General features: G+C 33.3%; 3 protein-coding genes, 1 long non-coding RNA gene and 1 pseudogene across 12 annotated transcripts; 2 read left to right on the top strand and 3 right to left on the bottom strand.

Annotated features, from left to right (window-relative positions):
* Positions 1-1,390: 1,390 nt before the first annotated feature.
* Positions 1,391-5,745, bottom strand: LOC111293167 (uncharacterized). 5 transcript variants are annotated; one of them, XR_016345589.1, is made up of 5 exons: positions 5,639-5,745; positions 4,831-4,926; positions 4,668-4,753; positions 2,552-2,609; positions 1,391-2,120 (listed from the first exon to the last, which is right to left on the bottom strand). It is a non-coding gene; the product is annotated as an uncharacterized LOC111293167 (long non-coding RNA). The 5 variants fall into 5 exon arrangements; XR_016345591.1 differs by lacking the exon at positions 5,639-5,745 and adding an exon at positions 4,492-4,582 and having other exon boundaries at positions 4,831-5,082; XR_016345592.1 differs by lacking the exon at positions 5,639-5,745 and adding an exon at positions 4,492-4,582 and having other exon boundaries at positions 1,391-1,929; positions 4,831-5,082.
* LOC111292279 (EPIDERMAL PATTERNING FACTOR-like protein 2) lies at positions 5,627-7,592 on the top strand. Of its 2 annotated transcripts, XR_016345588.1 has the most exons (4): positions 5,627-6,361; positions 6,463-6,497; positions 6,607-6,922; positions 7,099-7,592. XR_016345588.1 is itself a non-coding variant. In XM_022884575.2 (3 exons), exons 1-3 carry the CDS (start codon positions 6,256-6,258, stop codon positions 6,853-6,855), a joined length of 390 nt encoding a protein of 129 aa, XP_022740310.1. In that variant the 5' UTR covers positions 5,627-6,255; the 3' UTR covers positions 6,856-7,073. The 2 variants fall into 2 exon arrangements, 1 of the variants encoding a protein (XP_022740310.1); XM_022884575.2 differs by lacking the exon at positions 7,099-7,592 and having other exon boundaries at positions 6,607-7,073.
* A 6,361-nt stretch (positions 7,593-13,953) lies between these two features.
* On the bottom strand, positions 13,954-15,818 carry LOC111293474 (cysteine desulfurase, mitochondrial pseudogene; annotated as a pseudogene). The gene has a single exon (XR_016345587.1). The product of XR_016345587.1 is annotated as a cysteine desulfurase, mitochondrial pseudogene (transcript).
* A 110-nt stretch (positions 15,819-15,928) lies between these two features.
* LOC111293473 (uncharacterized) lies at positions 15,929-19,637 on the top strand. Of its 3 annotated transcripts, none has more exons than XM_089766482.1 (2): positions 15,929-16,059; positions 17,191-19,637. In XM_089766482.1, exon 2 carries the CDS (start codon positions 17,212-17,214, stop codon positions 19,444-19,446), a length of 2,235 nt encoding a protein of 744 aa, XP_089622608.1. In that variant the 5' UTR covers positions 15,929-16,059; positions 17,191-17,211; the 3' UTR covers positions 19,447-19,637. The 3 variants fall into 3 exon arrangements, with proteins under 3 accessions (XP_089622608.1, XP_022741941.2, XP_022741940.2); XM_022886206.2 differs by lacking the exon at positions 15,929-16,059 and adding an exon at positions 16,153-16,351 and having other exon boundaries at positions 17,196-19,637; XM_022886205.2 differs by lacking the exon at positions 15,929-16,059 and adding an exon at positions 16,153-16,351.
* A 1,048-nt stretch (positions 19,638-20,685) lies between these two features.
* LOC111293475 (cytochrome c oxidase subunit 6a, mitochondrial-like) lies at positions 20,686-23,162 on the bottom strand. The gene is made up of 4 exons (XM_022886209.2): positions 22,943-23,162; positions 22,565-22,671; positions 22,359-22,401; positions 20,686-20,943 (listed from the first exon to the last, which is right to left on the bottom strand). Exons 1-4 carry the CDS (start codon positions 23,055-23,057, stop codon positions 20,906-20,908), a joined length of 303 nt encoding a protein of 100 aa, XP_022741944.2. The 5' UTR covers positions 23,058-23,162; the 3' UTR covers positions 20,686-20,905.
* Between the last annotated feature and the right edge of the window lie 904 nt (positions 23,163-24,066).

The following is a 24,066-nucleotide window of genomic DNA, read 5'->3' as shown; positions in this document are numbered from 1 at the left end:
CAATTAAAAAAATCAAATAAAACTAAACCGAATACTTTAAAGCTTTATCCTCTTGATGTAATAAAAAAATAAAAAAAAATTAAATATTATAATTTTATGTCTCCAAATCTTTAACCTAATGATTAAAGGTGTTTGAAGGAATATCAAGGACTTGATTTTAAACTAAATCTCTCCCTTTCTTTTTATTTGTATTAGAACTTTGTTCTCTTGATATAATAAAAAAAAATAAATATTATAATTTCAAATAAATTTCAATTTACTCAAAATTTTTTCCCATCCCTAATTCTTTTTAACTTCTTTTACTTTCAAGCCAGCCATTGGCCTATAATCCTTCGGACCATTCAAAGTTAAAAGTTTTAACTTAATTATTTTTTTTCATAAAAGAACGAAAATCCAATTACCCTAAAACTTACAACACTCTAAGCGTCATCTTACAGCAATTTAACTACATCAAAGCTGCTTCCGATTCTTCAAATACAAGTTCTTTGAAAAGTACATTTATTTATTTATTTATTTATAATCCAACTAATTTTCAGACATTGAAGGGATGCAGGAGGGGGGGAGGGAATCTTTTCCTTTCCTATGCTATATATGTTACAGTCCGTGCAAACAAATGTGGTTGAGGCATGGGTTAGGGGAAACCTAAAACACACAGCCTAGGCTCACGGTAAGTGGTCCATGACCTCAATTTATTTCGTTTTTCTTTTTGGTGACATTTATTTCGTTTTCGATTGATCAGAAGATTGGTTTGGTTACTCTATTGTTAAATCCACGTGGGATTGCTCACTGTCCTTTCAAGGTTTTGAACATTCAATCTTTTAAGAAAGGCCATTGGCAACTTGGATTTCAACTTCAACTTTGTTTTCAGTTTCCATTCTTTTCCCTCTGAAAGTCGATAGCAACAACGGGTTTTACAAAATTATTCAAATCAATAATATATTTAAAATTAAAATTTTAACATATAAAATTTATTCTTTTTATTTTCATATCATAATTTTTTTTCAAAAAAATAAAATTGTGTAATTTGACAAAGTCGGATAAACAATAATAAAATATGGTGGCATACCCACCGACGATGTAGAACTACGTAACATGGAAGAAGAAAGAAAAGGAAAGGAATAATATAAGCATATGTTTAAAGCTATTAACGTCAATGTCTTTCTCTGAAAATTATATGTACTTGATGAGCTCATAACCACACAATGAAGATGAAACAGAATAATCTCATCAGCAATTTGATGCCTTAGAAATTATCACCATTATTATGTTTATTTCCCATCTTTATAATTGTCATTCTCATTTCTTTTTCCTGGTTTTCAATTTTCAGCATAAAACATGGGCATGTCAAGATCATTCCCCTGGAGAATTGTTTTAGAGACACTTTCAGTCACTTCTTTTTTTTTTTGCTAAGCAAATAGATTTATTAATAGAAGATTGTTACAAAGACGGAAATCATCACCCAACAAGGAGGAACTTAAGATAAGAAGCGCAAAAACAAAATACAATCAGTGGTCGCATAAGCAATAAAAGAAATCAGCACCAAGGCTCAAAAAATGTTACCTTATTCACACCCAAGTTAGCCAGATGATCAGTAACACCATTCTCTTCTCTTGGGATCTTCTCAAAAGTAACATCCACAATAACAACTAAAGACCAACAATATCATTAGAAAATTTCCTCAATCTCCATGGCCTGTCCAGCTTTTTGGTGATCCAATTAACATCAATACTAAATCTGGTTCCATTATAAGACCAACCTTGCTGAGCCACTCTGTTTTTATGAACACCTCCATGGCATGTTTGATAGCCACTAACTCAGCGTTATTAGAATCAAGCACTCCCAAGGGAGAAGAGAGCATAGCCAAGATAGTCTGACGAAACCCTTAGCACGCCACATCATCCTGTTGGATCAAGGTTAACTCTAGCACCCCTGTCGGCATTAAACTTTAAGGAACCAGCCAGGGCAGGTTTCCATCCAAATAATGTTCTCTGTCTCTTGCTAATGCAAAAATAAAATGGAACATACAAGATAGCATTTTCCACCATGTAAAGCCATCAGGAATAGATTCCTTTTGAGTGGTATTGATCCAGTATGCAGACCTCAATTTGATCGCTTCTTACCTCCATTGTTTTACATAGCCATTAGAATCAAGCAGTTCATGTCAAATTATGAATACTTAAATCAATTCTTTTTCCATAAAGATGACAATTTTCACTCCCATCTATTGTTCAAAACTTGTTCTAATATCTTATTCATATCATGAGACTACAAGGAGGGGAAGAAACCTAGAACTTGTTTTCCCCAGATTTTTTTTTAAATACAGGAAGAGGACACTATGGCTTAAAATCTAAACTCAGATATCATGCTGATAAAGTTGAGCTAAGCAGCCTCATGATTTGCTAGACTTGTGGGATTTGGGTTGGTAAGAAGTGACTGCAGTAATTAATTTACTAATAGATGTTTTACAAGGTGAGGAAGAGCATCCCCAAACTAAAAACCAACACAAAAAATAAAAATAAAAAAAGGAAAAAGTGTTAAATTAATAGACTACCTGAAAGGATGTCAAAATTGTCGACACATTATGAAAGGGCGACTGTGCATCCTGAGCCCTGAACAATATCCATAAACAGGAACCATCATTATAAACTGCATAAGCCATTTATAGACCAGGAGAACAAGCGATGAAACTGGAGAAATCATACAGTAAATGGTATTCAAAGTATGAGCACTAATGGTGAGAAAATTAGCAAAGAAGTCCAGAGTATGCTTCTAATCTCAAGGATGGAAAGTTACTTTAAAGTGTTCAATATGGGAATAAGTAAACAACGTGGGCTAAGTCCTTAAAATTCATTAAGTTTCTTAGTTCATGTCAATGAGTAAATTAGTGAGACACACCCTCTACTCTTCTTGGTAAAAATTGATTCTACAAAGTCTTCAGAGTCACGGAATTAAACCAAGAAGTACATCAAATCATTTGTAAGTGAATATCATCTCTAATTTCCTGTTTTGTTCAATTTTTTAATCCTTCAGATCAAAAAATCAAAATTTTCTGTTTGTATACTTGATAATAGTTGGCTCTTTCCCCCTTCTAAATATCAAAATATTCTTTTCATCTTTTAACTTGTTTCTCTCTTTATTGCATTCATGTATTAGGACATTATCTCTTGCTTTCTCTGTCACAAAGCCAAAATAGAGACAGCCATCAAATTAATGGAAATCTGTTCGTAGCACTGTTCCTTTTTTAATCTTTCCATAATATTCCATTTTATTTTTCATTTCCACCAAACATCCTCAATTCCACCTCTGCTTATCTCCTCTAAAATCAAATAAATATTGAAAGCAAAGATCTTTGATCAGAATTTCTTGAATTTTCTTACATAAATAAATGAAAAACCAGTATTCAAGTTTGATGAGATTAACAGAGAAAGCCAAAGCAAAAAGTATTCTACATAAAGTTCAATCCTAATTGGCAAGCAAACCTCAAAAGATGCAACCGATTTAGCCACCTACTGATGATTGAGGTCAAACAGAATTAATTTAGTATCCGTGTTCCATAAGTTAACAATCAACTAGGATTACAAGGATTTGAAGGTTGATATACTTGGCATAAAGCAGCAAGAAACAGAAAGCAACGTTATCTTGAAGAACATAGACCATCATGTCAACTTGGTTTAATAGGAGAGACCATCCCTTTAAATATGTAGCAACAGATGAGATTCTTTCCTTTTCCTAAAGTACAGAGAAAGGAGGGAGCATCGTGTGATAGAAAAATGAACAATGAAAAAACAAAGTGAGGAAGCAAAAGTTGCTGAACCTTTAGATAGAAGGAAAACGATATTGTATCAAGGGGGGATACTGAACACCAATTTCCAAAGACTCCAAGAACTAAAGGTACGTTTGATGGTTATTTTGCAACTAGACCCTGGCCTTGAAGCCAAGACATTTGCTCTCACTCCCACTCATGCATGTCCAGACTCACAAAGTTCAGATGATGGCAGATATCCATGTTCAGAAATTAGCTTAAATGAATGAAATCTCTGCAGGATATAGCTACTCTATCTCCTCTGTATCCTTGACAATTGAATAATTGCAAAAATGTTTTGGAATTGAAATTATACATAAGAGTAATCTCAAGTTTAACATGCTGGTTCACTAACTCCCAACTTAACAATCATTGTACTCATATATCAAATTGAAAGAAATCCAAATGTTGCATTGATAATATAATAGTAGAACTAATTTGTAATTTCAACCATTACGACGGATTTCGCCATCATGTCAGCACCTTTCTTTTGGTGATAAGATAAATTTTACTCTTTTTGTCTCAAAAAAACTGTCTTGTTTGCATATCATTAGTCGTACCAAATTAATGTCTAAAATTTGTTTTTAACTAGTGATAGCTTAAGAGCTTATAACTAATTTCTATAGCAATTGTTTCAGATTAAACATCAATATCATCATCCAAAAAAAAAAAAAAAAAGTAAAACTAACCATTATGATCAAACGTTTCAGAAGTAAATCGAACACGTGGCGGCTTTTCCGGAATTATCACTAAATGTTAACCTCAAACTGAACATGCCTCCTACATTTTTTTGAATTTCATCCAAATTTATTAAAAACAGATAACATATTAAAAAATAAACTAAACTAAATTGAGATGAAATTACCTTCCCAGAGAGTCTATCGAGGCCAAAAATTTTGTGGCGCTCCAAAAGAAAAGGCATTCAACAGATAAAGGACTTGCGCCATATCCCTGTAATTAAAATAAAGTAATCCGTAATTAGGAAGGGTTTAATAAGATGTAAATGGAATTGAGTTGAGATAATTAACCTCCGGTGGCTCGTTAATCATGTATTGGAGATCGGACATGAGACGGAGCTGAGCTGTTGATGCCATTGATCAAAATCTCAGCCCTTCGGTTCAGATCTGAATCACATTGTAAAATTACACAATCAAAATGACTTTAAAAAAAAAAATAAAGAAGAGAGATCGTGAGGGGAATCCAAGAAACGGAGGAAGGAATCAAAACCGCCTTTATCTGTTGAACGTTGATCGTTGTTTCTCTTTTAACTTTTATTTTCAGGTTTTTGTCGGGGATTTTTTTAAAAAAAGCAATTTTATGATGTTTAGTAGATTAAGAATTTGAGCGGAGGCCCATAACCATTTGGTGCAAATAGTCAGTCCATTATCTTATGGGCTCCAATGGACCCAAACATGATCTATAGCCCTATGTATATTTATATATTAACATACCAAAGGGAAAAACAATATCTAAAAAAATTAACAAAAATTCCCTACGATCATTCATTCATGTGACCATAAAAGACCAAGAGAAGTGGAAAAAGATGATCAATCATAGAAAACAAATCATATCTAATTATGCAAAAGACATGAGCCCAGGCGCATTGCATGTGATTAAGCCATCATGATTGTCATTGAAGACAAAGAGATATCCGAGGAAGAAAATATCGTATTTAGATTATGCCCCTTCTCTTTTTTCTCAGTGAAACAAAAGAAAAAAAAAAAAGATATGGCGTGATGAGGTGGAATGGCTCAGAAACCAACCAAATCCCTCCAAAAAAGCAAAATCAATGGTAAAAATTTTAATATTAATATATCAAAAGGAAAGCGAAATTACCCAATTTCCTACAGTTGTTATTTCATGTCCGTTTGTGGGAACTCGGTGGCGTTTCTGGTGTTTCTTTGTTGTTAGGTTCTTTTAGTTTCTTCTTTTTTTGAATTCCCTTCTTTTCTATGAGGGTTCTGTCTTTACTGTCGTTGCCGCTATCTTCTGCCCTGCTTCTGTTTGCTTCTCCAAAATCGTCTGTGTTTGAAAAATCTTTGTTGGTATTGTAGCTTAACAGGTCGGAAAAGGCTCAAGAATCGAGGTTAATAAGGTTCTTCCCATTTCTGGGTTTTTTTTTTTTCCTTAGATTTCTGTATAACTTATTATTTGTCCTTCCACGTTCCATCATTTCAACAGAGAGCGAAATAACGCTTATATCATGCTGTCAATTCATTCACTGAAACCGCTCTCTTGTTCTGTTATATAAACTTATAGCTCTCTTTTTATCCCAAATTTGCCATTTTACCTTCCTAAATTCTCAGTGTCTTAATACTTGTTTGAAAAGCTTTATATTTATATAATTAAAGTCTCTGTCTTGGCTCATTTCTTCTTTTTCTCTATTGAGTTCTTCTTCTTCTTCTCCGTACCCTTTGCCTCTTTAGCTTCCTTCTATTGTTATCTTCTTCAAAATGGTTTGTAGTCACAGTTTCGTATTTTGCCAGAGACCCTGCTATTTTTCCCTTCTTTTTCTCTTGATTTTAAGCACAACCCAAGTGATCAGATACAAAGCTGAAGGTAATTATTCATCTTTTTCATAAAAACCGTTAAGTTTTGAAAAGTTTTTTGTGCTTGGTACAATTTGAAGTTAATTTTCTTGTTCCAACTTGCTTTTGCAGGTAGACCAAATCCCAAATCTGATAGCCTTTCCAAGGTGAGATTGCTGTCAAATATCTTTAATGAAAACAAAAACTATATTTCTTTCTCTTCTTATCATACAATGAATGCTGAGAATGTTTCTTTTGTCTTCTTACTTTGGATAGACAGTAAATGAAGAGAAGGCGACGTTGAGAGCTCAGATAGGTTCAAGGCCGCCAAGGTGTGAGAGAAGGTGTAGCTCATGCGAGCACTGTGAAGCCATTCAAGTGCCAACAAATCCCCAAGTCCGAAATGGGAACAGGAATTCTTCAACATTAATCTCTGATGTTGCCTATGCAAGAGGAGATTACAGCTCCAACTACAAGCCGATGAGTTGGAAATGCAAATGTGGGAACTTCATCTTCAACCCCTGATGAATATAGTTCGCCAGAACAGAATTTTATGTTCTTGAATACCCGTTTTTGAACCATTTAAATCAGTGTAAGACAAATGTTAGTAATTTTTTTTGGCTTTGTCTATTGTTCTCTTGCTTGTGAGAATCAGATATTCTTATTGTAATTTCATGATTATCAGAATCTTTAAAAGCAATTATATACGACTAGTATTATTCCATGATCATGTTGCATGCTCAGTTAGTCTTGTTCTTCTTCTCTCAGATTCTCCTTGGACCGTATGACTACTCGTATACGGTTTACACATACGTACAGAGATACGATTTCTTCGGCAAATCGTTATGACCTATGAGTACAATCATATATTTTGCGAAGTGAAAAAGTTTCCCAAAAGCAGCTACAGTGAAGGGAGGGGTTATCTAGAAATTAGGGAAAAACAGGGAGAAAAAGTTTTGCTCAAAAAGCAGACAATGATTTGGCTTTGCACAGTTTCACCACACGCCATCGACTCTCATCTCTTCGAGAAGTGTTGTTTTCCGAACCAAAAATTTAATTAGGAAATCAACAAATCGAACTGACCTCTCACTCTCTCAGCTAGGCGCTCTATATAAGCTCATGTCTCAACACAACTCTACGGCAGATTCCAGTTGTTTTTGGTCATCTTTCTATTATTTCTTGGCGTGTAAGAAAATCCATAATAGCAATCCTTTTCCTTCTCCACTTCTCCCTTCCCACTTTAACAGCTTGCCAGGAATCTCAAAAGTGATCTTATCAACATGCCAAAATAAAGGTCAAAAGCAAAAAGTGTTAGTGGGTTTCATTGATCATGTCAACTTTTTTAATAACTTAATCTTGGTTTTAATCAATAATGAATTCTCAATGATAAGAATAATGCAGAATCCATGGCATGCCAAGTAATTATCAGCAAAAATCAGTGGCATGAGAAGCGAAAAAGGTATTCCACTTAAAGGAGTAAAACGTACTAGGAAGGGTAGCTGTTTTTACGTAAGAGGAAATGTAAAGATAGAAGAGAAAAAAAGAAAGAGAATCATGGTGATTCGGAAGAAGCTGACGATCAAATTTGATGGGATATTTCATTAGCATATTTCTATCTCTGCTCGATCTTTTTTTTGTTGCTTGTTTGCTTTTTTACAAAATTCATGCATCTTTCATATAGACATGACTAAACAAGACCTTCCTTTACGTACGCAGGTACGAATTTTTGCCTCTTAAATCAATCCAATAAACAGTAGATAGCAAGTTCCTGAATGATAGCAGCTAAGAGATAAAGCAACAGCTGCTAGGAACCAAAAGCCATGGGGTCATAGCCACTTAGCGTTTGGGTAATGAGAATTCATAAATTTTTTTAAAATTTTAAAGATGAATATTTGTTTCTCACGTTTATTTCAAAATAATTTAATTATAAAAAAAAATATCAAAATTTTAATAACATCCAAAGTTTTCAAATTAAAAATCTATATTTTTTGTGATATTGTAAGATTTCAAGAAGAAAATTATTTTTATTTTTAAATTTGATTTCAATAAAAATAATAAAATAACTATTACCTTTTTAAAAAATCTATGATTGAAACTCAATTGTAAATTTTTATATAAAATATATTTTTTATTACAATTGAGGCATTTGGTGTAAAAAATATCTTAAATAATTTTTTTTATTTTAAGATTTAAGATTAATATTTTTATAAAAAAATTACATAAGATATAAAAAATATCTTAAATAATTCATTTATTAATCATAAATAAAGTTATTATTTAAAGCATTTTCTATACAAAAATGCCTTAAATAATTTTTTTTATAAATTAAAAAATAATTATTGAATGATCCATAATATAAAAAAATAAAATAATTATTTAAGGTATATATGTACAAAAAAACACCTTAAATAAAATAAAATAATTATTTAAGGCGTTTTCGAAACACTTTAAGTAATTCTTTTATAAATAAATTAAAAAAATTTTTTAATTTTTTTCATGATATAAAAAAGTGACAAACACATTAATTGATTTTTTTTAACAATTTTTTCTATCAATTTATGTTACACAAAAAAGTGCCAAATACCTCAATTGATAATATTTTATAAATAAATATAGAAATTAAGTAAAATATGTTTTTTTTTTTTTGTTAAATGCATCATTTATCATTTATGTATTTATTATTAATAAAATAAAATAAAAAATACCATCATATATGTCAAAAAAATTATGATAATTATACAATAATTAATATATGTGGATATTCCTCAACTAAATGAGCAAATTTGAATACAGGATGACTTAAAAATTCAAAAAAATTCTAGGTATCACACTTTTTTTATAATCATACTTTTTTTTGAAATTTAAGATTCTACGAACTAAATGTTCCCTGAGAGGTTTTTACAATCGAGAGTGGTTTTATCTGCTTTGAAATTTTATTTTATAGAGATTTTCATTATGTAAATATTGTTTTTTTTTTTATTTGGAATATATGATTATATGCCTTGTTTAAACGTTCTAACTAATAGTTCTATTTTATTAACCTGAAACTTAGTATAAAAAAATCCCATTTTATTATTAGAGAGAGGATATATATATATAAATTATTGAGTTACCCAATTTGGTATCAAATCCATAGGTTAATTAATTACCCATGGAGAATAAGTTAGGTTGTCCATATAAATTTGAGTTTAAGTATCAAGTTATAATTTTTTATGTGAGTGGTTTAAATTTATTATATATTAATCTTTTAATTATATATTTTTATCATTTTATTTTTTATTTTGAAACAAATTTATTATTGTATTTTTAATTTTAAAACAATTTTGATCATGATGTAACGGTGAGAAATATTATATAAAATATTTTGTTAAAAATAATTTTATAATTAAAAAATAAATTAAAAATAATATGACAGTGAAAAAGATAAGATCAACGGAAAAAATTATGATGTGATACTGTATTTAATAAAATATACCATGATGAAAGAAAAAAATAAAATAAAATAAATTAAGAAACTAAATAAAATAAAATAAAATATTTTAATTCATGATTGTTTTTCCCAATCATATCATTTTTTAAATTATGTTTTGAACTGTAGAATAACTTCTAACATAATTTTCTATTCAACATTTTTCTTAAGTTGAAAAATTAAAGATAAACTTGGACTGCTCCTGTGAGTAGATTGATAAATTTACACCTTCTTTCTATAAAATTTATATATTCTCCTGCGCCCTGGGCGGTTGTGGGCAATGAGGGCATTCACTGCTGCAGTCCTTGGTGCCTTTGCCTATGTTTCAGTTTCGGGCTTTGAACTATACAAAATGGAAAATTTTTCCCTTTTTGGTATTAACAGGATTTAAGACCCAAAGAAATAAACAGAAACTGATATAGCAAAACTACAGCAGCACATCTCTGCATCAAGCAGCTGAGCCTAGATATGCTTGTCAACCATGGTTTCTAAACTGCCAAAGCTAATCATTCTTTCAATTTTGTTTACTAAACATTGATGATACCTGACTGGACAATGACTCTCTCGGGTAAAAAAAAACTGAACAATTCTGTATCAAACAAGTTTTGAATTTGAATCGAAATAAGTTTTCCCATTTTATATTGAACTGAAGAGGGGCAAATAACAAGTTCCATCAAGAAAACAACATAGAAAAATACAGTGGGGTTTTCGTCAGAAACTGCACATGCAAATTCCAAATGCAACCCTTCATCAATTATCATCTGTTTCAGTCCTGGGTTATCCATAAAGCTCCGCAATGTTTATCTGTTGGGAAAGAATATGAAGGTACATTTTTTTGCAACAGTCACGTGGGGACATGGGGCAGCACCTCCTTCCATGTCCTTAGAAAATAAAAAAGTCCAAAGCTTAAAGAGAATGTTTGGGGCGAAGGTCGAGACAGACAACTGAGAAAAAAAAAGCAAAAGGCTGAGGCCCACAAAAGCAAAATGGATTCTGATTCCCAAAGCCTGTCTCTTTCCTGCCAAGTGCTTGGATGCCAACAGTCATTGAAATTTCTTTTTCCCTCGACTCATGGACATTGTACTTCTCATATACAGAAACAGTAGCAGGGCCAGGAGTCACCGTTACGATTCCCAGATGACGTGGAAAGGCACCAGTAATCAGAATGGATGGTACAGCATTCTCTGCTAAGACATTTTCCAGGGGCCATTTTGAAATTGGATTTTTTTTCTCAACCAAATTTTCACCTAGGGAAAGATTAATTGCAGATGAGATTCTACAAATTGGAATGAATATTTAACAGAAACGACGGTTACTGTGCCATTCACCAGTTGCTTGATCTATTTAGTTTTTACATATAGAGGGCTTTTTCAGGTGCCTAGAAGCCATTTATTCGAACAGGGATTTTATTAAAGGAATATCAATTTATCAAGTAGAAGTAATGATCTTTGGTTCAACCAATTATTGATTTAAACTTGGAAAGCAAAATGATACTGACCTTCTCTTCACATTGAACGATCATCTAATAGCTATTTGAGGAAAATGTCCCCTTCTTGCACGAAAAAATAGAAAGGGTTAATATATTTTAATAATCTCCTGAAGTATGAGAGAACAAATGAAACTCTGGAGCCATATCCACTGGTCAGAGCATTTAAACATCTATGTTTCGATGTTTAAACACCATTAAACTTGAGAACTTAAAGACAGATAAAAAAAATCAGCCATGAAACCAAGCCCGTCAAGATTGACATCCTCATTTTACAAATATAGTCCAAAATAAATACTAGAAGCACTTGTTACAGATAAAATGAATGCACTTACTGTGTTTAGATTGAGGGAAGGGGAAAGGAAAAAAAAAAGTAATGAAAACAGAATTTTTTTTTTTGTTTGGATAAATTTTTAATTAAAAAAAAAAGAGTAAAAACTCAATAATTTTTTATTTTTCTTGTAATAGTCATTTTTTAAAATATTTCAACTTAAGAAAAAAAACTAAGGAAAAGAAATTTGAAAAAAATTATTTTTATAAAAAGATTATTATATTTATATTTTTATTATGATATTAGATTTGATTATATAATTGATACTTTTTATAAAATTAATTTTTATGAGTATTTTATATAACATCGTAGTTTATAAATATTTTATAATTTTTCAAGTATTAATAACAAAATAAGTTGAATTATTATCAGAATAAATTAAAAAATTAAATTAAATATAAAATTAAAAGTAAATCAATAATTAATTAATACATCTTATCGTATTAAATATCTTTAATTTTATTTAAAAAGATTTGTTTATACAAATTAGGTAGTATAAAAATATATTTGTATATTATATATTATTTTATAAAAAAAAGTTATAATAAAAATATTATAATAAATTATTTTGTTTTCTTTTTTACTGTTCATCCAAATAATGATTGTTAAATTTCTTTCTTTTATTTTCTTTTATTAATTTTGATTATTCAAATAAAAGAGTACTTATACTTTTTTATTTTATTTTTTTTATTCATTATATTTCCAAATATAACGTTAAGGAAAGATGATCAAGATGAATCTTGAATATGAAATATCAAAGTTATGTGAAAATCTAGAATCTGGGACTCAGTGCTTGATGTAACCAGTCATTTTCCCAAAGCAATTGGATGATTGGGTAGCATCAATCAAAAGGAAAGAATTAAGTATTATGCCTGCTTAAAATTGTAAAAGCTGTGCCTAAACTGAGTCGTTTCCCAGCCTAAACATCCTTGAAAAAGAGACAATATCTAAACCAAGAGAAGCAAGATTTATGAAACGAGTGTTACCGCGTAGTTGCCTATGGTTAAATTACTATATATCTGCATCACTAAAGTGATTATGATTGAACAGCCTAAACAATCCTTGGTTTGTGTCCTGCAGTGAAGTTGTTTACCAGTTGTCTTAGATGGTTTTAGATTTATATAGCACACAGCATGGCTTGGAACCTGATGTTTGAATCTAATATTTATTAATGATGTTTAACAATATGGCTTAATGTTTCCTTCAAAACCAAAGTTTTGAGAAAAACCACAAATTGGACTTAACTCAAACGGTAAGAATGGGATAGGATTTGGCATTCTATTAGAAAAAGTTTGATATAAATAGATAATGCATTTACATATGGAGAGCTAACAACTTCGGAAATTGTTTTCCTTTTTCCTGAGTTGGGCTCAGAACTTGCCCATTTTGAAGAATTCATGCAAAAGTCTCAGTTCTCTAAGGCAATAATCCAGACAGCTAACATGCAGAATAGAGGGCTTCCTCCAGAATCTATAAAATAACAAGCCCAAAACCAATCGGGTGACATAGAGTCATTGTCATCGCGAGCCAGGTCGCATTCTATATGACAAGCATGTATAACGTATCTTTTCTGCAACTTTATCCATAGGCTGTAAGCAAGTACAAACACTAATACGCAATGGATCGAGTAGTCAAGTGTCTCAACAAGACATATTGAGGAAATTTAGAGATTTATGGTTATGCATCACTATCAATAATTGCAGCATTGGCAGCCATCAAACATAAAGGACCAAGTGGAGGCAGTTAGTATGGCATTAGCTGATCTTAATGCATTATGGAGTGAAAATCGAAAGTGTAATTCTTGACCACCTAGTGCCTTCCATGCACATCTCAAGAAATTTAAGTTGTCTCCCTAGTCCCCCCAATCAGCTAGGAAATTATACTCCAAGTCATTCTCCGCACTTTAAATTAACACCATTATTGGGAGAATGACCATCAAGATCTAGTCATACCAATCATTCTATAGACCACTATTAAGCTACACCAACATCAGACCCTTGTAAGTACAAGAATTGTGCACCCTACCTTCACAATTCAATTCAATAACACTTCCCAAAATGGTTAAAAGGGTAGCAACATTCATCAGTAGTGAAAGCAAATCACCTACTTGTTGAGGAAAAGGGGCAAATGTAAAACAAACAGAACTTTTTCAATGTATTCAAAAGGCTAGGGACGGGTACAAAAGGTTTAATGAGTGGAATCCAATGGACAATAATGTTCTCTCACAAATTTGGTCTCAAATGATGGTGACTGATGAGCCACTCTACAATGCTTGATTTCATCTGAGACTTTGCAATCGTTTCATTGCTAGCAAAACTGGCGTATCATTACAAGTGATGACTACCAAAATCATCAAAATATTTCATTCATCACAAAAAACAAAAATAAAGTAGTAGCTAGTATTTTGTATGCGACATATAGTGAGATGAGAGGTTACAAAACATAACAAACAACTTTGCTCCTGCAGCAGAAACATCTCTTATTGTTCCTATTATCTAAATAGGAGAAGCCTAAGTTTGAGGAGAATTGAGTATGTTTTAGTCTAACACCAGCCCAGTGTCGACTATACCATCTGCTATCCATAATAAATCAACTACGGAAGCTCTCAAGGCATTTACAAGGATAACAAAAGAAAACCAGGATAAAGTGACACAATTTTGGCTCTGCTTAGTCAGCTCTAGCTGAAAGGCAATATTCATTCAACATGTAATTCATATCCAAAAACGGCTCAGCCAAATACAAAACTTGATCAATGCTGCGACCATTGAATCTGCTTAATATCAATCCCTTCCTTCACCATCTCATAAAGCGGACTCATTTCCCTCAATTTCTCAACCTGTTTCACAGTAAGCTCAACTGCCCTATCAATCTCCTCCTCAGTAGTAAACCTCCCAATGCCAAACCTAATAGAAGTATGTGCCATATCCTCATCCACACCCAATGCTCTCAACACATATGAAGGCTCCAAACTGGCACTAGTACAAGCACTGCCACTAGACACTGCTACTTCTTTCAACCCCATTAACAAACTCTCCCCTTCCACGTAAGCAAACGACAAGTTCAAATTCCCGACATACCTCCTATCCATACTCCCATTCACCACCACCCCATCGATCTTGTCCCTAATCCCATTCAACAACCTCTCTTGCAAACCTGTAATCCTCCTCTCATCATACTCCATTTCCTTCATGGCCAACTCACACGCCGTTCCCATCCCAACAACAAGCGGGGTAGGCACAGTCCCACTCCTTATCCCTCTTTCTTGCCCACCTCCATTCATTTGTGGCTCAACTCTAATCCGAGGCCGCCTTCTCAAATACAAAGCCCCAACTCCTTTAGGTCCGTAAATTTTATGCCCGCTTAAACTCATTAAACTAACATTCCATTTCTCTACATCAATCTTAATCTTACCCAAAGCTTGAGCCGCATCAGTATGAAAAGGGACATTGAATTCTTTACAAATTTTACCAACTTCCTCGACCGGTTGAACCACCCCAATTTCATTATTAACCGCCATAACAGAAACTAACCCAGTATCGGGTCGGATTTCCTTTCTTAATCTATCCAAATCAATAAGCCCATCAGGCCCAACAGGCAAATAAGTTACCTCAAAACCTTCCTGTTGAAGATGCCGGCAAGAATCCAAAACGCATTTGTGCTCCGTTTGTGTCGTGATGACGTGGCGCTTCTTGTCTTTGTAAAAATGCATGACGCCTTTGATTGAGATGTTGTTCGATTCGGTTGCGCCGGAAGTGAAGACGATTTCTTTCGGGGAAGCTCCGATAAGTGCGGCGACTTGTGCGCGGGCGGTTTCGACGGCGGATTCCGATTCCCAACCGTACAGGTGAGTACGGGAGTGAGGGTTTCCGTAACGGGAGAGGTAAAACGGAAGCATCCAATCTAAAACTCTAGGGTCCACTGGGGAAGTCGCTTTCATGTCTAGGTAAAGCGGACGGCCCGCGATTTTCACACCTTTCATGGTTATTCCCGTAGGATCCTCACACGCTGGTGGGGAAGAGACGGCGGCTGCGGTGGAGAAGAGGCGAATAACGCTAGTTGGTTTGGTTTTGGTCAGGGTTTGACGAAGAAGCATCGAGGCCATTCTTTTTCCCTTTTTTCTTTGGACTTTTTCCTTCCTTTTGTTCGGAGTTAATGGGAAGCAAAGTAGGAGAATTGGTGTGGGTGAGGAGGAGGTTTTGATAAAACGACCGACCATCGACTTTTAAATCGATGTCAACACGTGGCAAATTATCTGCCATTTAAAGAAAGAAGTAAAGAGTTTATAGTACTTACCACCTGTCGATATTGAGTTGTCTTCCAAGCTGATAGCGATTCAAGAAACAACTTCATCAAAACGACGTAGTTAAATAGTTGTGATTCACGCTCTATTAAGAGAGTGAAAGGTGGGACAACGGGTCAGAGTGAGAATTGCAAAGATTTGCTGTGAGTGATCTTATAGTATAAATAAATAAATAAAATCTTTTTTTATATATCTTTTAAAATTCCTTTATAAGGAGCACGGATGCAAAGATATATGTGGTGTCTGAATCACTCTGTTTTTCAATTTCCAGATCCAATCTCATTTTGGCATCGACACCATAACTTTTAATCTTGAAATCAAGATTTTTTTTCTACTTTTGTCCAAATTCCTGGAAAATATTACCATTCTCAGAATTCCCACTCCAAAAAAAAGAGGTTTCCTTTGTTAGTTTCTTTGTGATCGTTTGGATTCTGGGTAAGTCTCTATGAAAGCTTTTTGAATTTAATTTGGAAGTGTTAAAATGGGCTTGCTTATAAATGCAAGTAGTTGATCTGTTTCAGATTGTAATGCAAGTTTGGATCCTACATTTTATTTCTTTTCTACTATTACTTTTTTTTTTTTTTGAGAATTACTGGATGAAAAATGTGATTGGGTTTCACTGTACTTTGTTATTAGCGATTCAATGAGCCATGTTGTGGAATTTTCAAAGTTGTAATTTTTTTTTAATCTTTATCTCTTCATATTTTGTGTCCTTTTTACCTTCAAAGACAAAAGAGTTGAATTTTATGTCTTGATTAAGGCTACAAATAAGCACTGGATTCTGGAATCGTTGATGCACTGATCTTTGCTTTTTTTTTTTTAGTTTTAAGGTTTGATCTCTTCTTGTTTAAATGGTGTCGTTGATGTCTTTAATAATTTTGCCATCATTCTTCTTCCTTATATTTTCTATTTCCTTTGTATTAGATTAGTGTAACTGTTATCATTAGTGTGTTCAAACCATATTCCCTCATGGAAAGTGGAAAGTTGAATTGAATATCTATGCTTTTCTCATTTATGATTTATGAAGGCTTGTGAATTTTCTGTTCTGTTCATGATAAACTACCATTCGAGCTTTAGTTCATGGAATGATCTGGATTTACATTGCATATATTTTCTTTTAACAATAGAAACATTTTCTGTTTGACTTTTCACATTCATTCTGTCATGTGAGGCTGTTATTGCTTTGTCGTGAACTTTTCGTTGATGAAATATACAAGTGTATCTAATTATAAATGTGTTAAAGAATTCTGATGTTTGTGGTGTTTTTTCGGCAGGTTAGTTGAAGGGATTTCATCATGTTCAGGCTTTCACCTCGTAGGAATCAAAGATCCAAAGGGTTCAAGGTAAAGCATGCTCTACAAATATGTCTTCTGGTTGGTGTTTGCATCTGGCTGCTTTACCAAGTTAGGCACTCTAGTGAGAAGAAAGCAGTGTACGAGAAATCTGGGAATCAAGTCTTAAAGTTGGGGAGAAAGGACATTCCTCAAGCAGAGGAAACAACTATTAAGGATGCGAGGCACAAAGAGGAAGAAGAGGACGAAAGCAAGAATGGAGAACAAGATAACAAGCCTGAGGAAACTGAAAATGAAGGAAGCCGGAATGGGGATGATGATGCAATGCGTGAGCATGATAATGACAAACCTGAAGGGGAAACTGAGCACGGAGAAGTTTCAATGATAGATGGAGAGAAGGAAAATGAAGAAAGTAGGAACGATGATAGTGAAGAGACTAAAGAGAAGGAAAGTGGGGAAAAGGAGAGTGAAGAGAAGGAGATAGAAGAGAGCAAAGAAAAAGATAATGAAGAGAGTAAGGAGGACGGTGAAAACAAGGAGAGTGAAGCCGTTACGGAAGAAAATGAAAATAAGGCAAATGAGGAGACACAAGAGGTCAATAATGAAGAGAAAGAAAACACCAAGGAGAGTCAAGAAAAGGAAAATAAACAGGTTGGGGAAGAGAGTAATGAAATGGAAAGCAGTGAGAAAGAGGCAGAAAAAAGTGGAGGTGGGATAGAGAATTCAAGTACTTCAAAAGATCAGGTTCATGATGGAGTTGACGGGAATAATGAAGAAGCAAGAGAAGAACATTACAAAGGGGACGATGCTTTGAGTGAAGTCATCCATGATACCCAAAATGTAGCGGTCGAGAATGAGGGAAGTGATCCAGAAAATTCCAATGAGTCAGAGCAGTTGGAAAACAAAGATAAAAATGAATTTAACCAGGAGAAGGAAATGAATAGCAGTGAAGCATCCAATGGCCATCATGATGAGTCAAATGTGCATGAAAATGAAACAACTGAAAACAATCAAGAGAGTGGTAATGAGAGCAATCAGGATGAGTTGAAAGAAGACCTCCATCCTGATCTCATGACAGCTATAGAACCAGATGAGCACCAGAATGAGACAGATACAACACCCAATACAACTCAGAATGAAAATGCTATAGTTCAATCTGAGAAATCTGACTTAGGTGGCAATGATGAGCAATCAGATTCAAATAGAATTCCCACTTCAACTGAGAATGGGGATGGAGCTAATGGAGGTTCTACAAGTTCCTCCAGTAACTCTGAATCTTTTGAATCAAATGGACAGACTGAGAACTCCAATGCATGGACAGGATCAGACAGCAATTCTGCACATTCAGTTACAAGCCAAAGTGATAACACAGTTCAGACCGAAGAATCCAACAATAATTCTGGAGGAGAGGGGACACGAGAAAATGTTCTTTCGTTAAACACAAATGATAATTCAAATGCTGGTCCGAATGAGGAAGTTCATTCTTCTGATTCTTCAATTGCCAAAGAGAGTGAACCAACCTCGAACACAAATGATAATGCTGGTGCAGGTCAGAATGAGAATGATAGCAGCAATACCAACAATGATGGAAATGCAAATGGGAATGGCAGCAGCACTGACAATCAGAGCAACACCAATGACAATGCAAATGCAAATGAAGATGTTACTCAAAAGGACAGCAGCAATTCGGATGTCAATGAAATTTCTGCTCAGAGCAACATCAACAACAATGAAAATGCAGGTCAGAATGAGAATGGTGCTGCTAAGAGCTACAACAACAACAACAATGAGAATCCAAGTCAGAATGAGAACAATGATTCTGTTCAAAGCAACACCAGCAACAATGAAAGCTCAAGTCAGAATGAGAACAATGCTGCCCAGACCCACAATAATGAAAATGCAGGTCAGAATGACAAAAACAATGTTGCTCAGAGCTATGACGATGGCCATGGAAATCAGGGTGAGAATGAGAACAATAATGCTCGTCAGAGCTACACAGATAACAATGGAAATGCTAATTCTAATCTAAATTCAGATCAAAAGGAATTGGACAATTCTTCAAATTCATCAGATGCATCATCAAGTACAGATGGAAAAACTGATGCAACCCAGAATAATCCCACTGCTTCTTCTGATGCTTCAACTCCTCAAGAACTGAAAGAAGCTCAAACGAATTTGGGAACTTTGCTAGCTACCAGAAATGAGGCAAATAACAGTGAGAATACAGCTGCGGAGTGAACTTCCAGATGGTCTCTTCACTACTTGACTATTACTGTCATTAAATTTTTGTTTTCTTCTTCCTGAGATGATCAGGCAATTGTAAGTTCGTGGCTACTTGTGCTTCATTGTGATATTAGTGCTGAAATATATTATTTTGTACTTGTAGATTTCTACTTATAATGAATGACATTCCAACTTTTCATAAGCCACATATGTAGTTTTAAAACGTGTTATACTGTCTGGCAACAATGAAAGTTGTAGGTTTGATTCAACAGATTATCTTTCTGCAGGGTACTGTTTAAAATAGAAAAGAAAATCCTCTAGTTTTTCTGCAAATGTGTGTCGTTGCTGCATAAATCATCATCTTGAAATGGGAGTGCCAGCTTTTTTGTCCAATCCATGAATTTGTAGCTTAACTTGGAAGGACCAGTGGGGTTGGCAAAGCAGTAAAACCTGATAGTGGCTCAGGACCTAAAATCTATCTGGAAACACAACCCTCAACCTTAAATCTTTGACATCCCAACATCCGCTGCTCGGATTAACCCCTGGTTATGGAAAGCTTATATGCTAACTCTCCCGCATTCCTCCCTCTGGCTGTATGAGGATCTCTTGGTAATTCAAAATTAGTTGCTTTTTTTTCAATATAAGTTGGATAAGTTGCCTTCATCTTGAACCAAAACTTGGATGGAAAAGTAATGTTAAATGCATATAGAGATTTTTCAAATCTCATTTTCAAAATGAGTTGACTAATAATAATTGATGCAGCGAGTTATAAGTGCAAATGTTTTCGTACATTATTGCTTATTAAAACACTTTCTCTTCCACAAGAAATGTCTCCGATGATTTGTCAAAATCATACCAATATCCTCCTCTTTCAATGGGTAGTGTTCCACTCTAAAACCATTTTCTTGTCATATTCTTACCATTCATCCTCCTTATTCGATAGGTCGTCTCAACTCTCAAATCATTCTCGTGTAGCTCCACTCTCCCTTCCGTATTTCGTATTTCCAAGAGGAAGCCTAACTCACATTGGCAGCTTCGCTAGGGCCTTTAGAAACCACGCCAATTGCATCCAACGACACCCCAACATTCCACTTTACTCTCCCACCGATAATAACAAAATTTTCTCTAAAACGTAGCCCCTTTAGGCAGCCATGGTAATTTGATGTCTTAATCAGGTTGAAAAAGAAATTTATGCTTCTGAATAGCTTATGTGAGCCTCAACCTTAATACAGGAATATATAAGAAAGTGAGGTGTAAAGAAAATTGATCCAAACCATTCATTAATCTTATTAGTTCGAAACAGAGTATGGCAGACAACCATATAGAAAGCCTAATGAACTTGCAATGCATGTCTTGAAAACATTAACATCCAAGAAAAGATCCATAGTTATCTGATTGATATGTCTGAAAAGTTAAGAAGTGTGCTAAACTTGGAATGATATTTTTGTTCAAGTCCAACAGCCCATCGGCCATCCTAGTGATGCTTCTTCTTCTCAAACAGACCATCTGGACCTGAATACCATAATAAAATGATAAAAAGAGTGAATCAACCAATATAAATAAATAATGTGAATAATAAACTTAATTTATACCATCCTTGACCAGACATTAATCCACTTCCAATATTGAAAAGCATAATTACATATTTCAAATGATAGCACTAAATTTTGCAACTAGATTCAATGATCACTCATCAACATGTTTATTTAAATAGGCTTATCAATCACAACAAAAAAAAAATACATGCTAATATTTTCTGAGATTCAAAATACAGTTACAAAGAGACGACCCAATGCTTGACAAGGCCCAAAAACTCTTAAATTATTATAAATAAGCAATGGCCTAGGTATAATACTTTACGAATAAGAACTATGGTGATTTTTGATAGTTCATTGCAATATGATTTTCAAACTCTGCAACCAGTAAACTAACAGTAGTTAAACTTTCTATTATCTTGAAAAAGGAAAAGAAAAAAGAAAGATTTTCATCAACACTTTATGAAATTTGAAAACACAAAATGGAACATAGCAAAAACTTGAATTCTGTCATTTATAAGATCCTTAGGTTGGTTAAAACAAGATAAAATTAGAGACAGCTAAATCCAATGATGTAATTGTAATATGATTGAATGAAAATGAATTTTACACCAGGTCTTACGGTGAATCATAGCCTTAGCAATTTATTAAGGACTTAGGCATGGAATGACAATTCAAATGCTCTGTTGTATATCTAAAACCAACAAATGTAAAGATAGGCTGATAGGGAATTTCACCTAGTATTCCACATAAGAGAAAATTTTCAACCTGTTTGTAACTTTTAAAGAATAATCTAACATACACTAGGAGGTAAACATTCAACATATAACAACGTTTCCACTACTAATCTTTTATAGAACTGCAAAGAGAGAGTGAGTGTGAGAGACAGGAATCAGAAAAAAAAATTCACCATTCTTTTATGGGTAGAACATGGAAAACTAATAATTAGCAGTAACCAAATTAAGTTAAAAAAGGCCAATCATAATTGGTTGGCAGTTAGCAGATTTCCATATTATTTAACGTGCACATCATCATTATGATCTGGTGATTTTAAGTCTATATAATTTGCCTAAGATAAAGTATAGATGCTTAAAAAAGCAAGTGATTTGAACAAAATGAATTGAATTTATTTCCAATCAACCAAAGTCAGTAGAATTCCATTTGATTTTGGTTCTGAACAGAACCTAATTCTCTAAAATTGTCTAGAATTCCTTCCATTCCAAAACTTTTAAGCAAATGACGGAAAAGAAGGAAAAGCAAAAGAAAATCCAGTTATGTCATTAGTTGACTTGGAAAGACCCAATAGAGCCTAAACAGCAAAATTAAACACCAAAAACAAAATTCAAATAAAGCCTAAATAAATTGAAATTCATAACAATTAGGATAACATACCCCAAGGGAACTCTTTGTTGCGAATGTGCAAATATGAGTACGGCTGCAAATATTCACACAAGACAATGTATCCAATAATCAGTTATGAAAAAATAATGTACCTTTGAAGTGTAAATGTAAATTGTAGAACATACCTATAACTAATAACAGCAGCATCCAAAAATTAAAAAAATAACTAAAATTAAACAGAAAGAAAGTAAGCTCACAGTAGGCTCTTCATGATGGGAATGACCCTTTGATAGGTTATAAATTGCTAAAACAGTGCAGGTTGCAACGCCTAAATATGTTATTTTCTCCCATTTCGCCGTTTCATCTGAACAAATAAATTATAAATTCATGTTAAAAATGTGATTAGCTGTTTGGATTTTTAAAAGGTCCAAAATTTCAATTTATGGATAATCCAAATTCTATTTTACTTCTTCTATTTCCAACACAGCTTCGATCAAAACGTCAAGGGTAAACTAAACACTAAAACCCTAAAATATCAACAACGAAAAATATATATAAGCAATCCGTACGTGAATAAAGTAAAATGATTTAAAAAGATAAAAAAGACAGAGAGAGAGAGAGAGAAGCTCGCATACAAGCATCATCGTGATGAGAAGAGGAAGCGAAGCCTCGCTTGAGAGGAGCAGAAGGACGAGAACCACCGCGAAGGGCGGTTCGGAGGAGACCAGATCGCACGCTCGCCATCGCCATTTTTGTTTGATTTTTCTCTGTTGAAATGCGATTGGAAAACCCTTTCTTTACCCTTCTTATTTTGTCAGCATTAGAGGAGAAGGGCTTAGTACGTGCGAAGTGCGTGGCTCTTGCCCCTACCTCTTTTTTTTTTGTGAATAAATTATAAATCCATGAAAAAAAATATAAACTTTTTTTTTGGTCTTTTTTATTTGAAACTTGATACGTTTCCCTCTAAAAACAACTTCAATGCCACTAAACTAACGGTTTATTAATAAATACATAAGCCTTTTTCCTCTAAAATAAATTGGAGGATGAAGATAAATATTAAAAAATATGATCATATTAGGAAATAAATTTAGATGCTAGTGCATTCGTATCTCCTTTTAGAATTATTAATTGTGATTCTTTTTAAGTTAACAGAGTACTACTTCCTTCCTGTTTTAGTTTTTTTTTTTTTTTTTATAAATTATTTGTAATGATAAAAATTATAATTATAATTAAACAATTTTTTTTAATACAATTATCTTTTCTAATAATTATTACAATATATTTATTTAATAACGAATACAATTTAAATCTCAATACTAACACTTTTTTTTTTATAAAAACTCGAGTGCAAGTATTATCAATATGAATGTGTTACATGTTTTTATGAAAATTTTAAATTGAGATTATTACCAACAATTATTATTGACAGCTGCTCATAATTATATTAGATTATCAACTGCAAAAAAGTTAATTAATTCTTCTTTTTAAGTTTTTTTTAATGAAAATTGAAGTTAAATTTTGGGGATTAGAGGGGGCAATGGAATAAAAGATTATGACTTTCATCAATTGGCATGAGAACAAGATGCGGAAGCCTCACATTCTTAACTTCAAATTACTAAAGTAGATAATTTACATGCAATTTTTTTCTAATGCAAACAAACACTGAAAAGTCGTTATAAAGATAATCTGTCCTTCACTACAAGCTAATTCAGTGACAGAAGAAATTTTATCCCTCAAAATATGCAAACAATAACCGTTT

This window comes from Durio zibethinus, chromosome 10, assembly GCF_047325235.1.
Source record: "Durio zibethinus cultivar Kanyao isolate XHJ-2024 chromosome 10, ASM4732523v1, whole genome shotgun sequence".
NCBI classification, from domain to species: domain Eukaryota; kingdom Viridiplantae; phylum Streptophyta; class Magnoliopsida; order Malvales; family Malvaceae; genus Durio; species Durio zibethinus.
The sequence above is the reverse complement of the archived record's forward strand: the minus strand, read 5'-3'. Positions and strand labels throughout refer to the sequence as shown.

Coding starts and splice junctions, on each gene's coding strand:
- LOC111292279 (XM_022884575.2), top strand. CDS start 6,256: ATGGTTTGTAGTCACAGTTTCGTATTTTGCCAGAGACCCTGCTATTTT. Junction 6,362..6,462: donor GATCAGATACAAAGCTGAAG/GTAATTATTCAT, acceptor TTGCTTTTGCAG/GTAGACCAAATCCCAAATCT. Junction 6,498..6,606: donor AATCTGATAGCCTTTCCAAG/GTGAGATTGCTG, acceptor TACTTTGGATAG/ACAGTAAATGAAGAGAAGGC.
- LOC111293473 (XM_089766482.1), top strand. CDS start 17,212: ATGTTCAGGCTTTCACCTCGTAGGAATCAAAGATCCAAAGGGTTCAAG.
- LOC111293475 (XM_022886209.2), bottom strand. CDS start 23,057: ATGGCGATGGCGAGCGTGCGATCTGGTCTCCTCCGAACCGCCCTTCGC. Junction 22,672..22,942: donor TTCTCATCACGATGATGCTT/GTATGCGAGCTT, acceptor TTATTTGTTCAG/ATGAAACGGCGAAATGGGAG. Junction 20,944..22,358: donor CAACAAAGAGTTCCCTTGGG/GTATGTTATCCT, acceptor TATGGTATTCAG/GTCCAGATGGTCTGTTTGAG.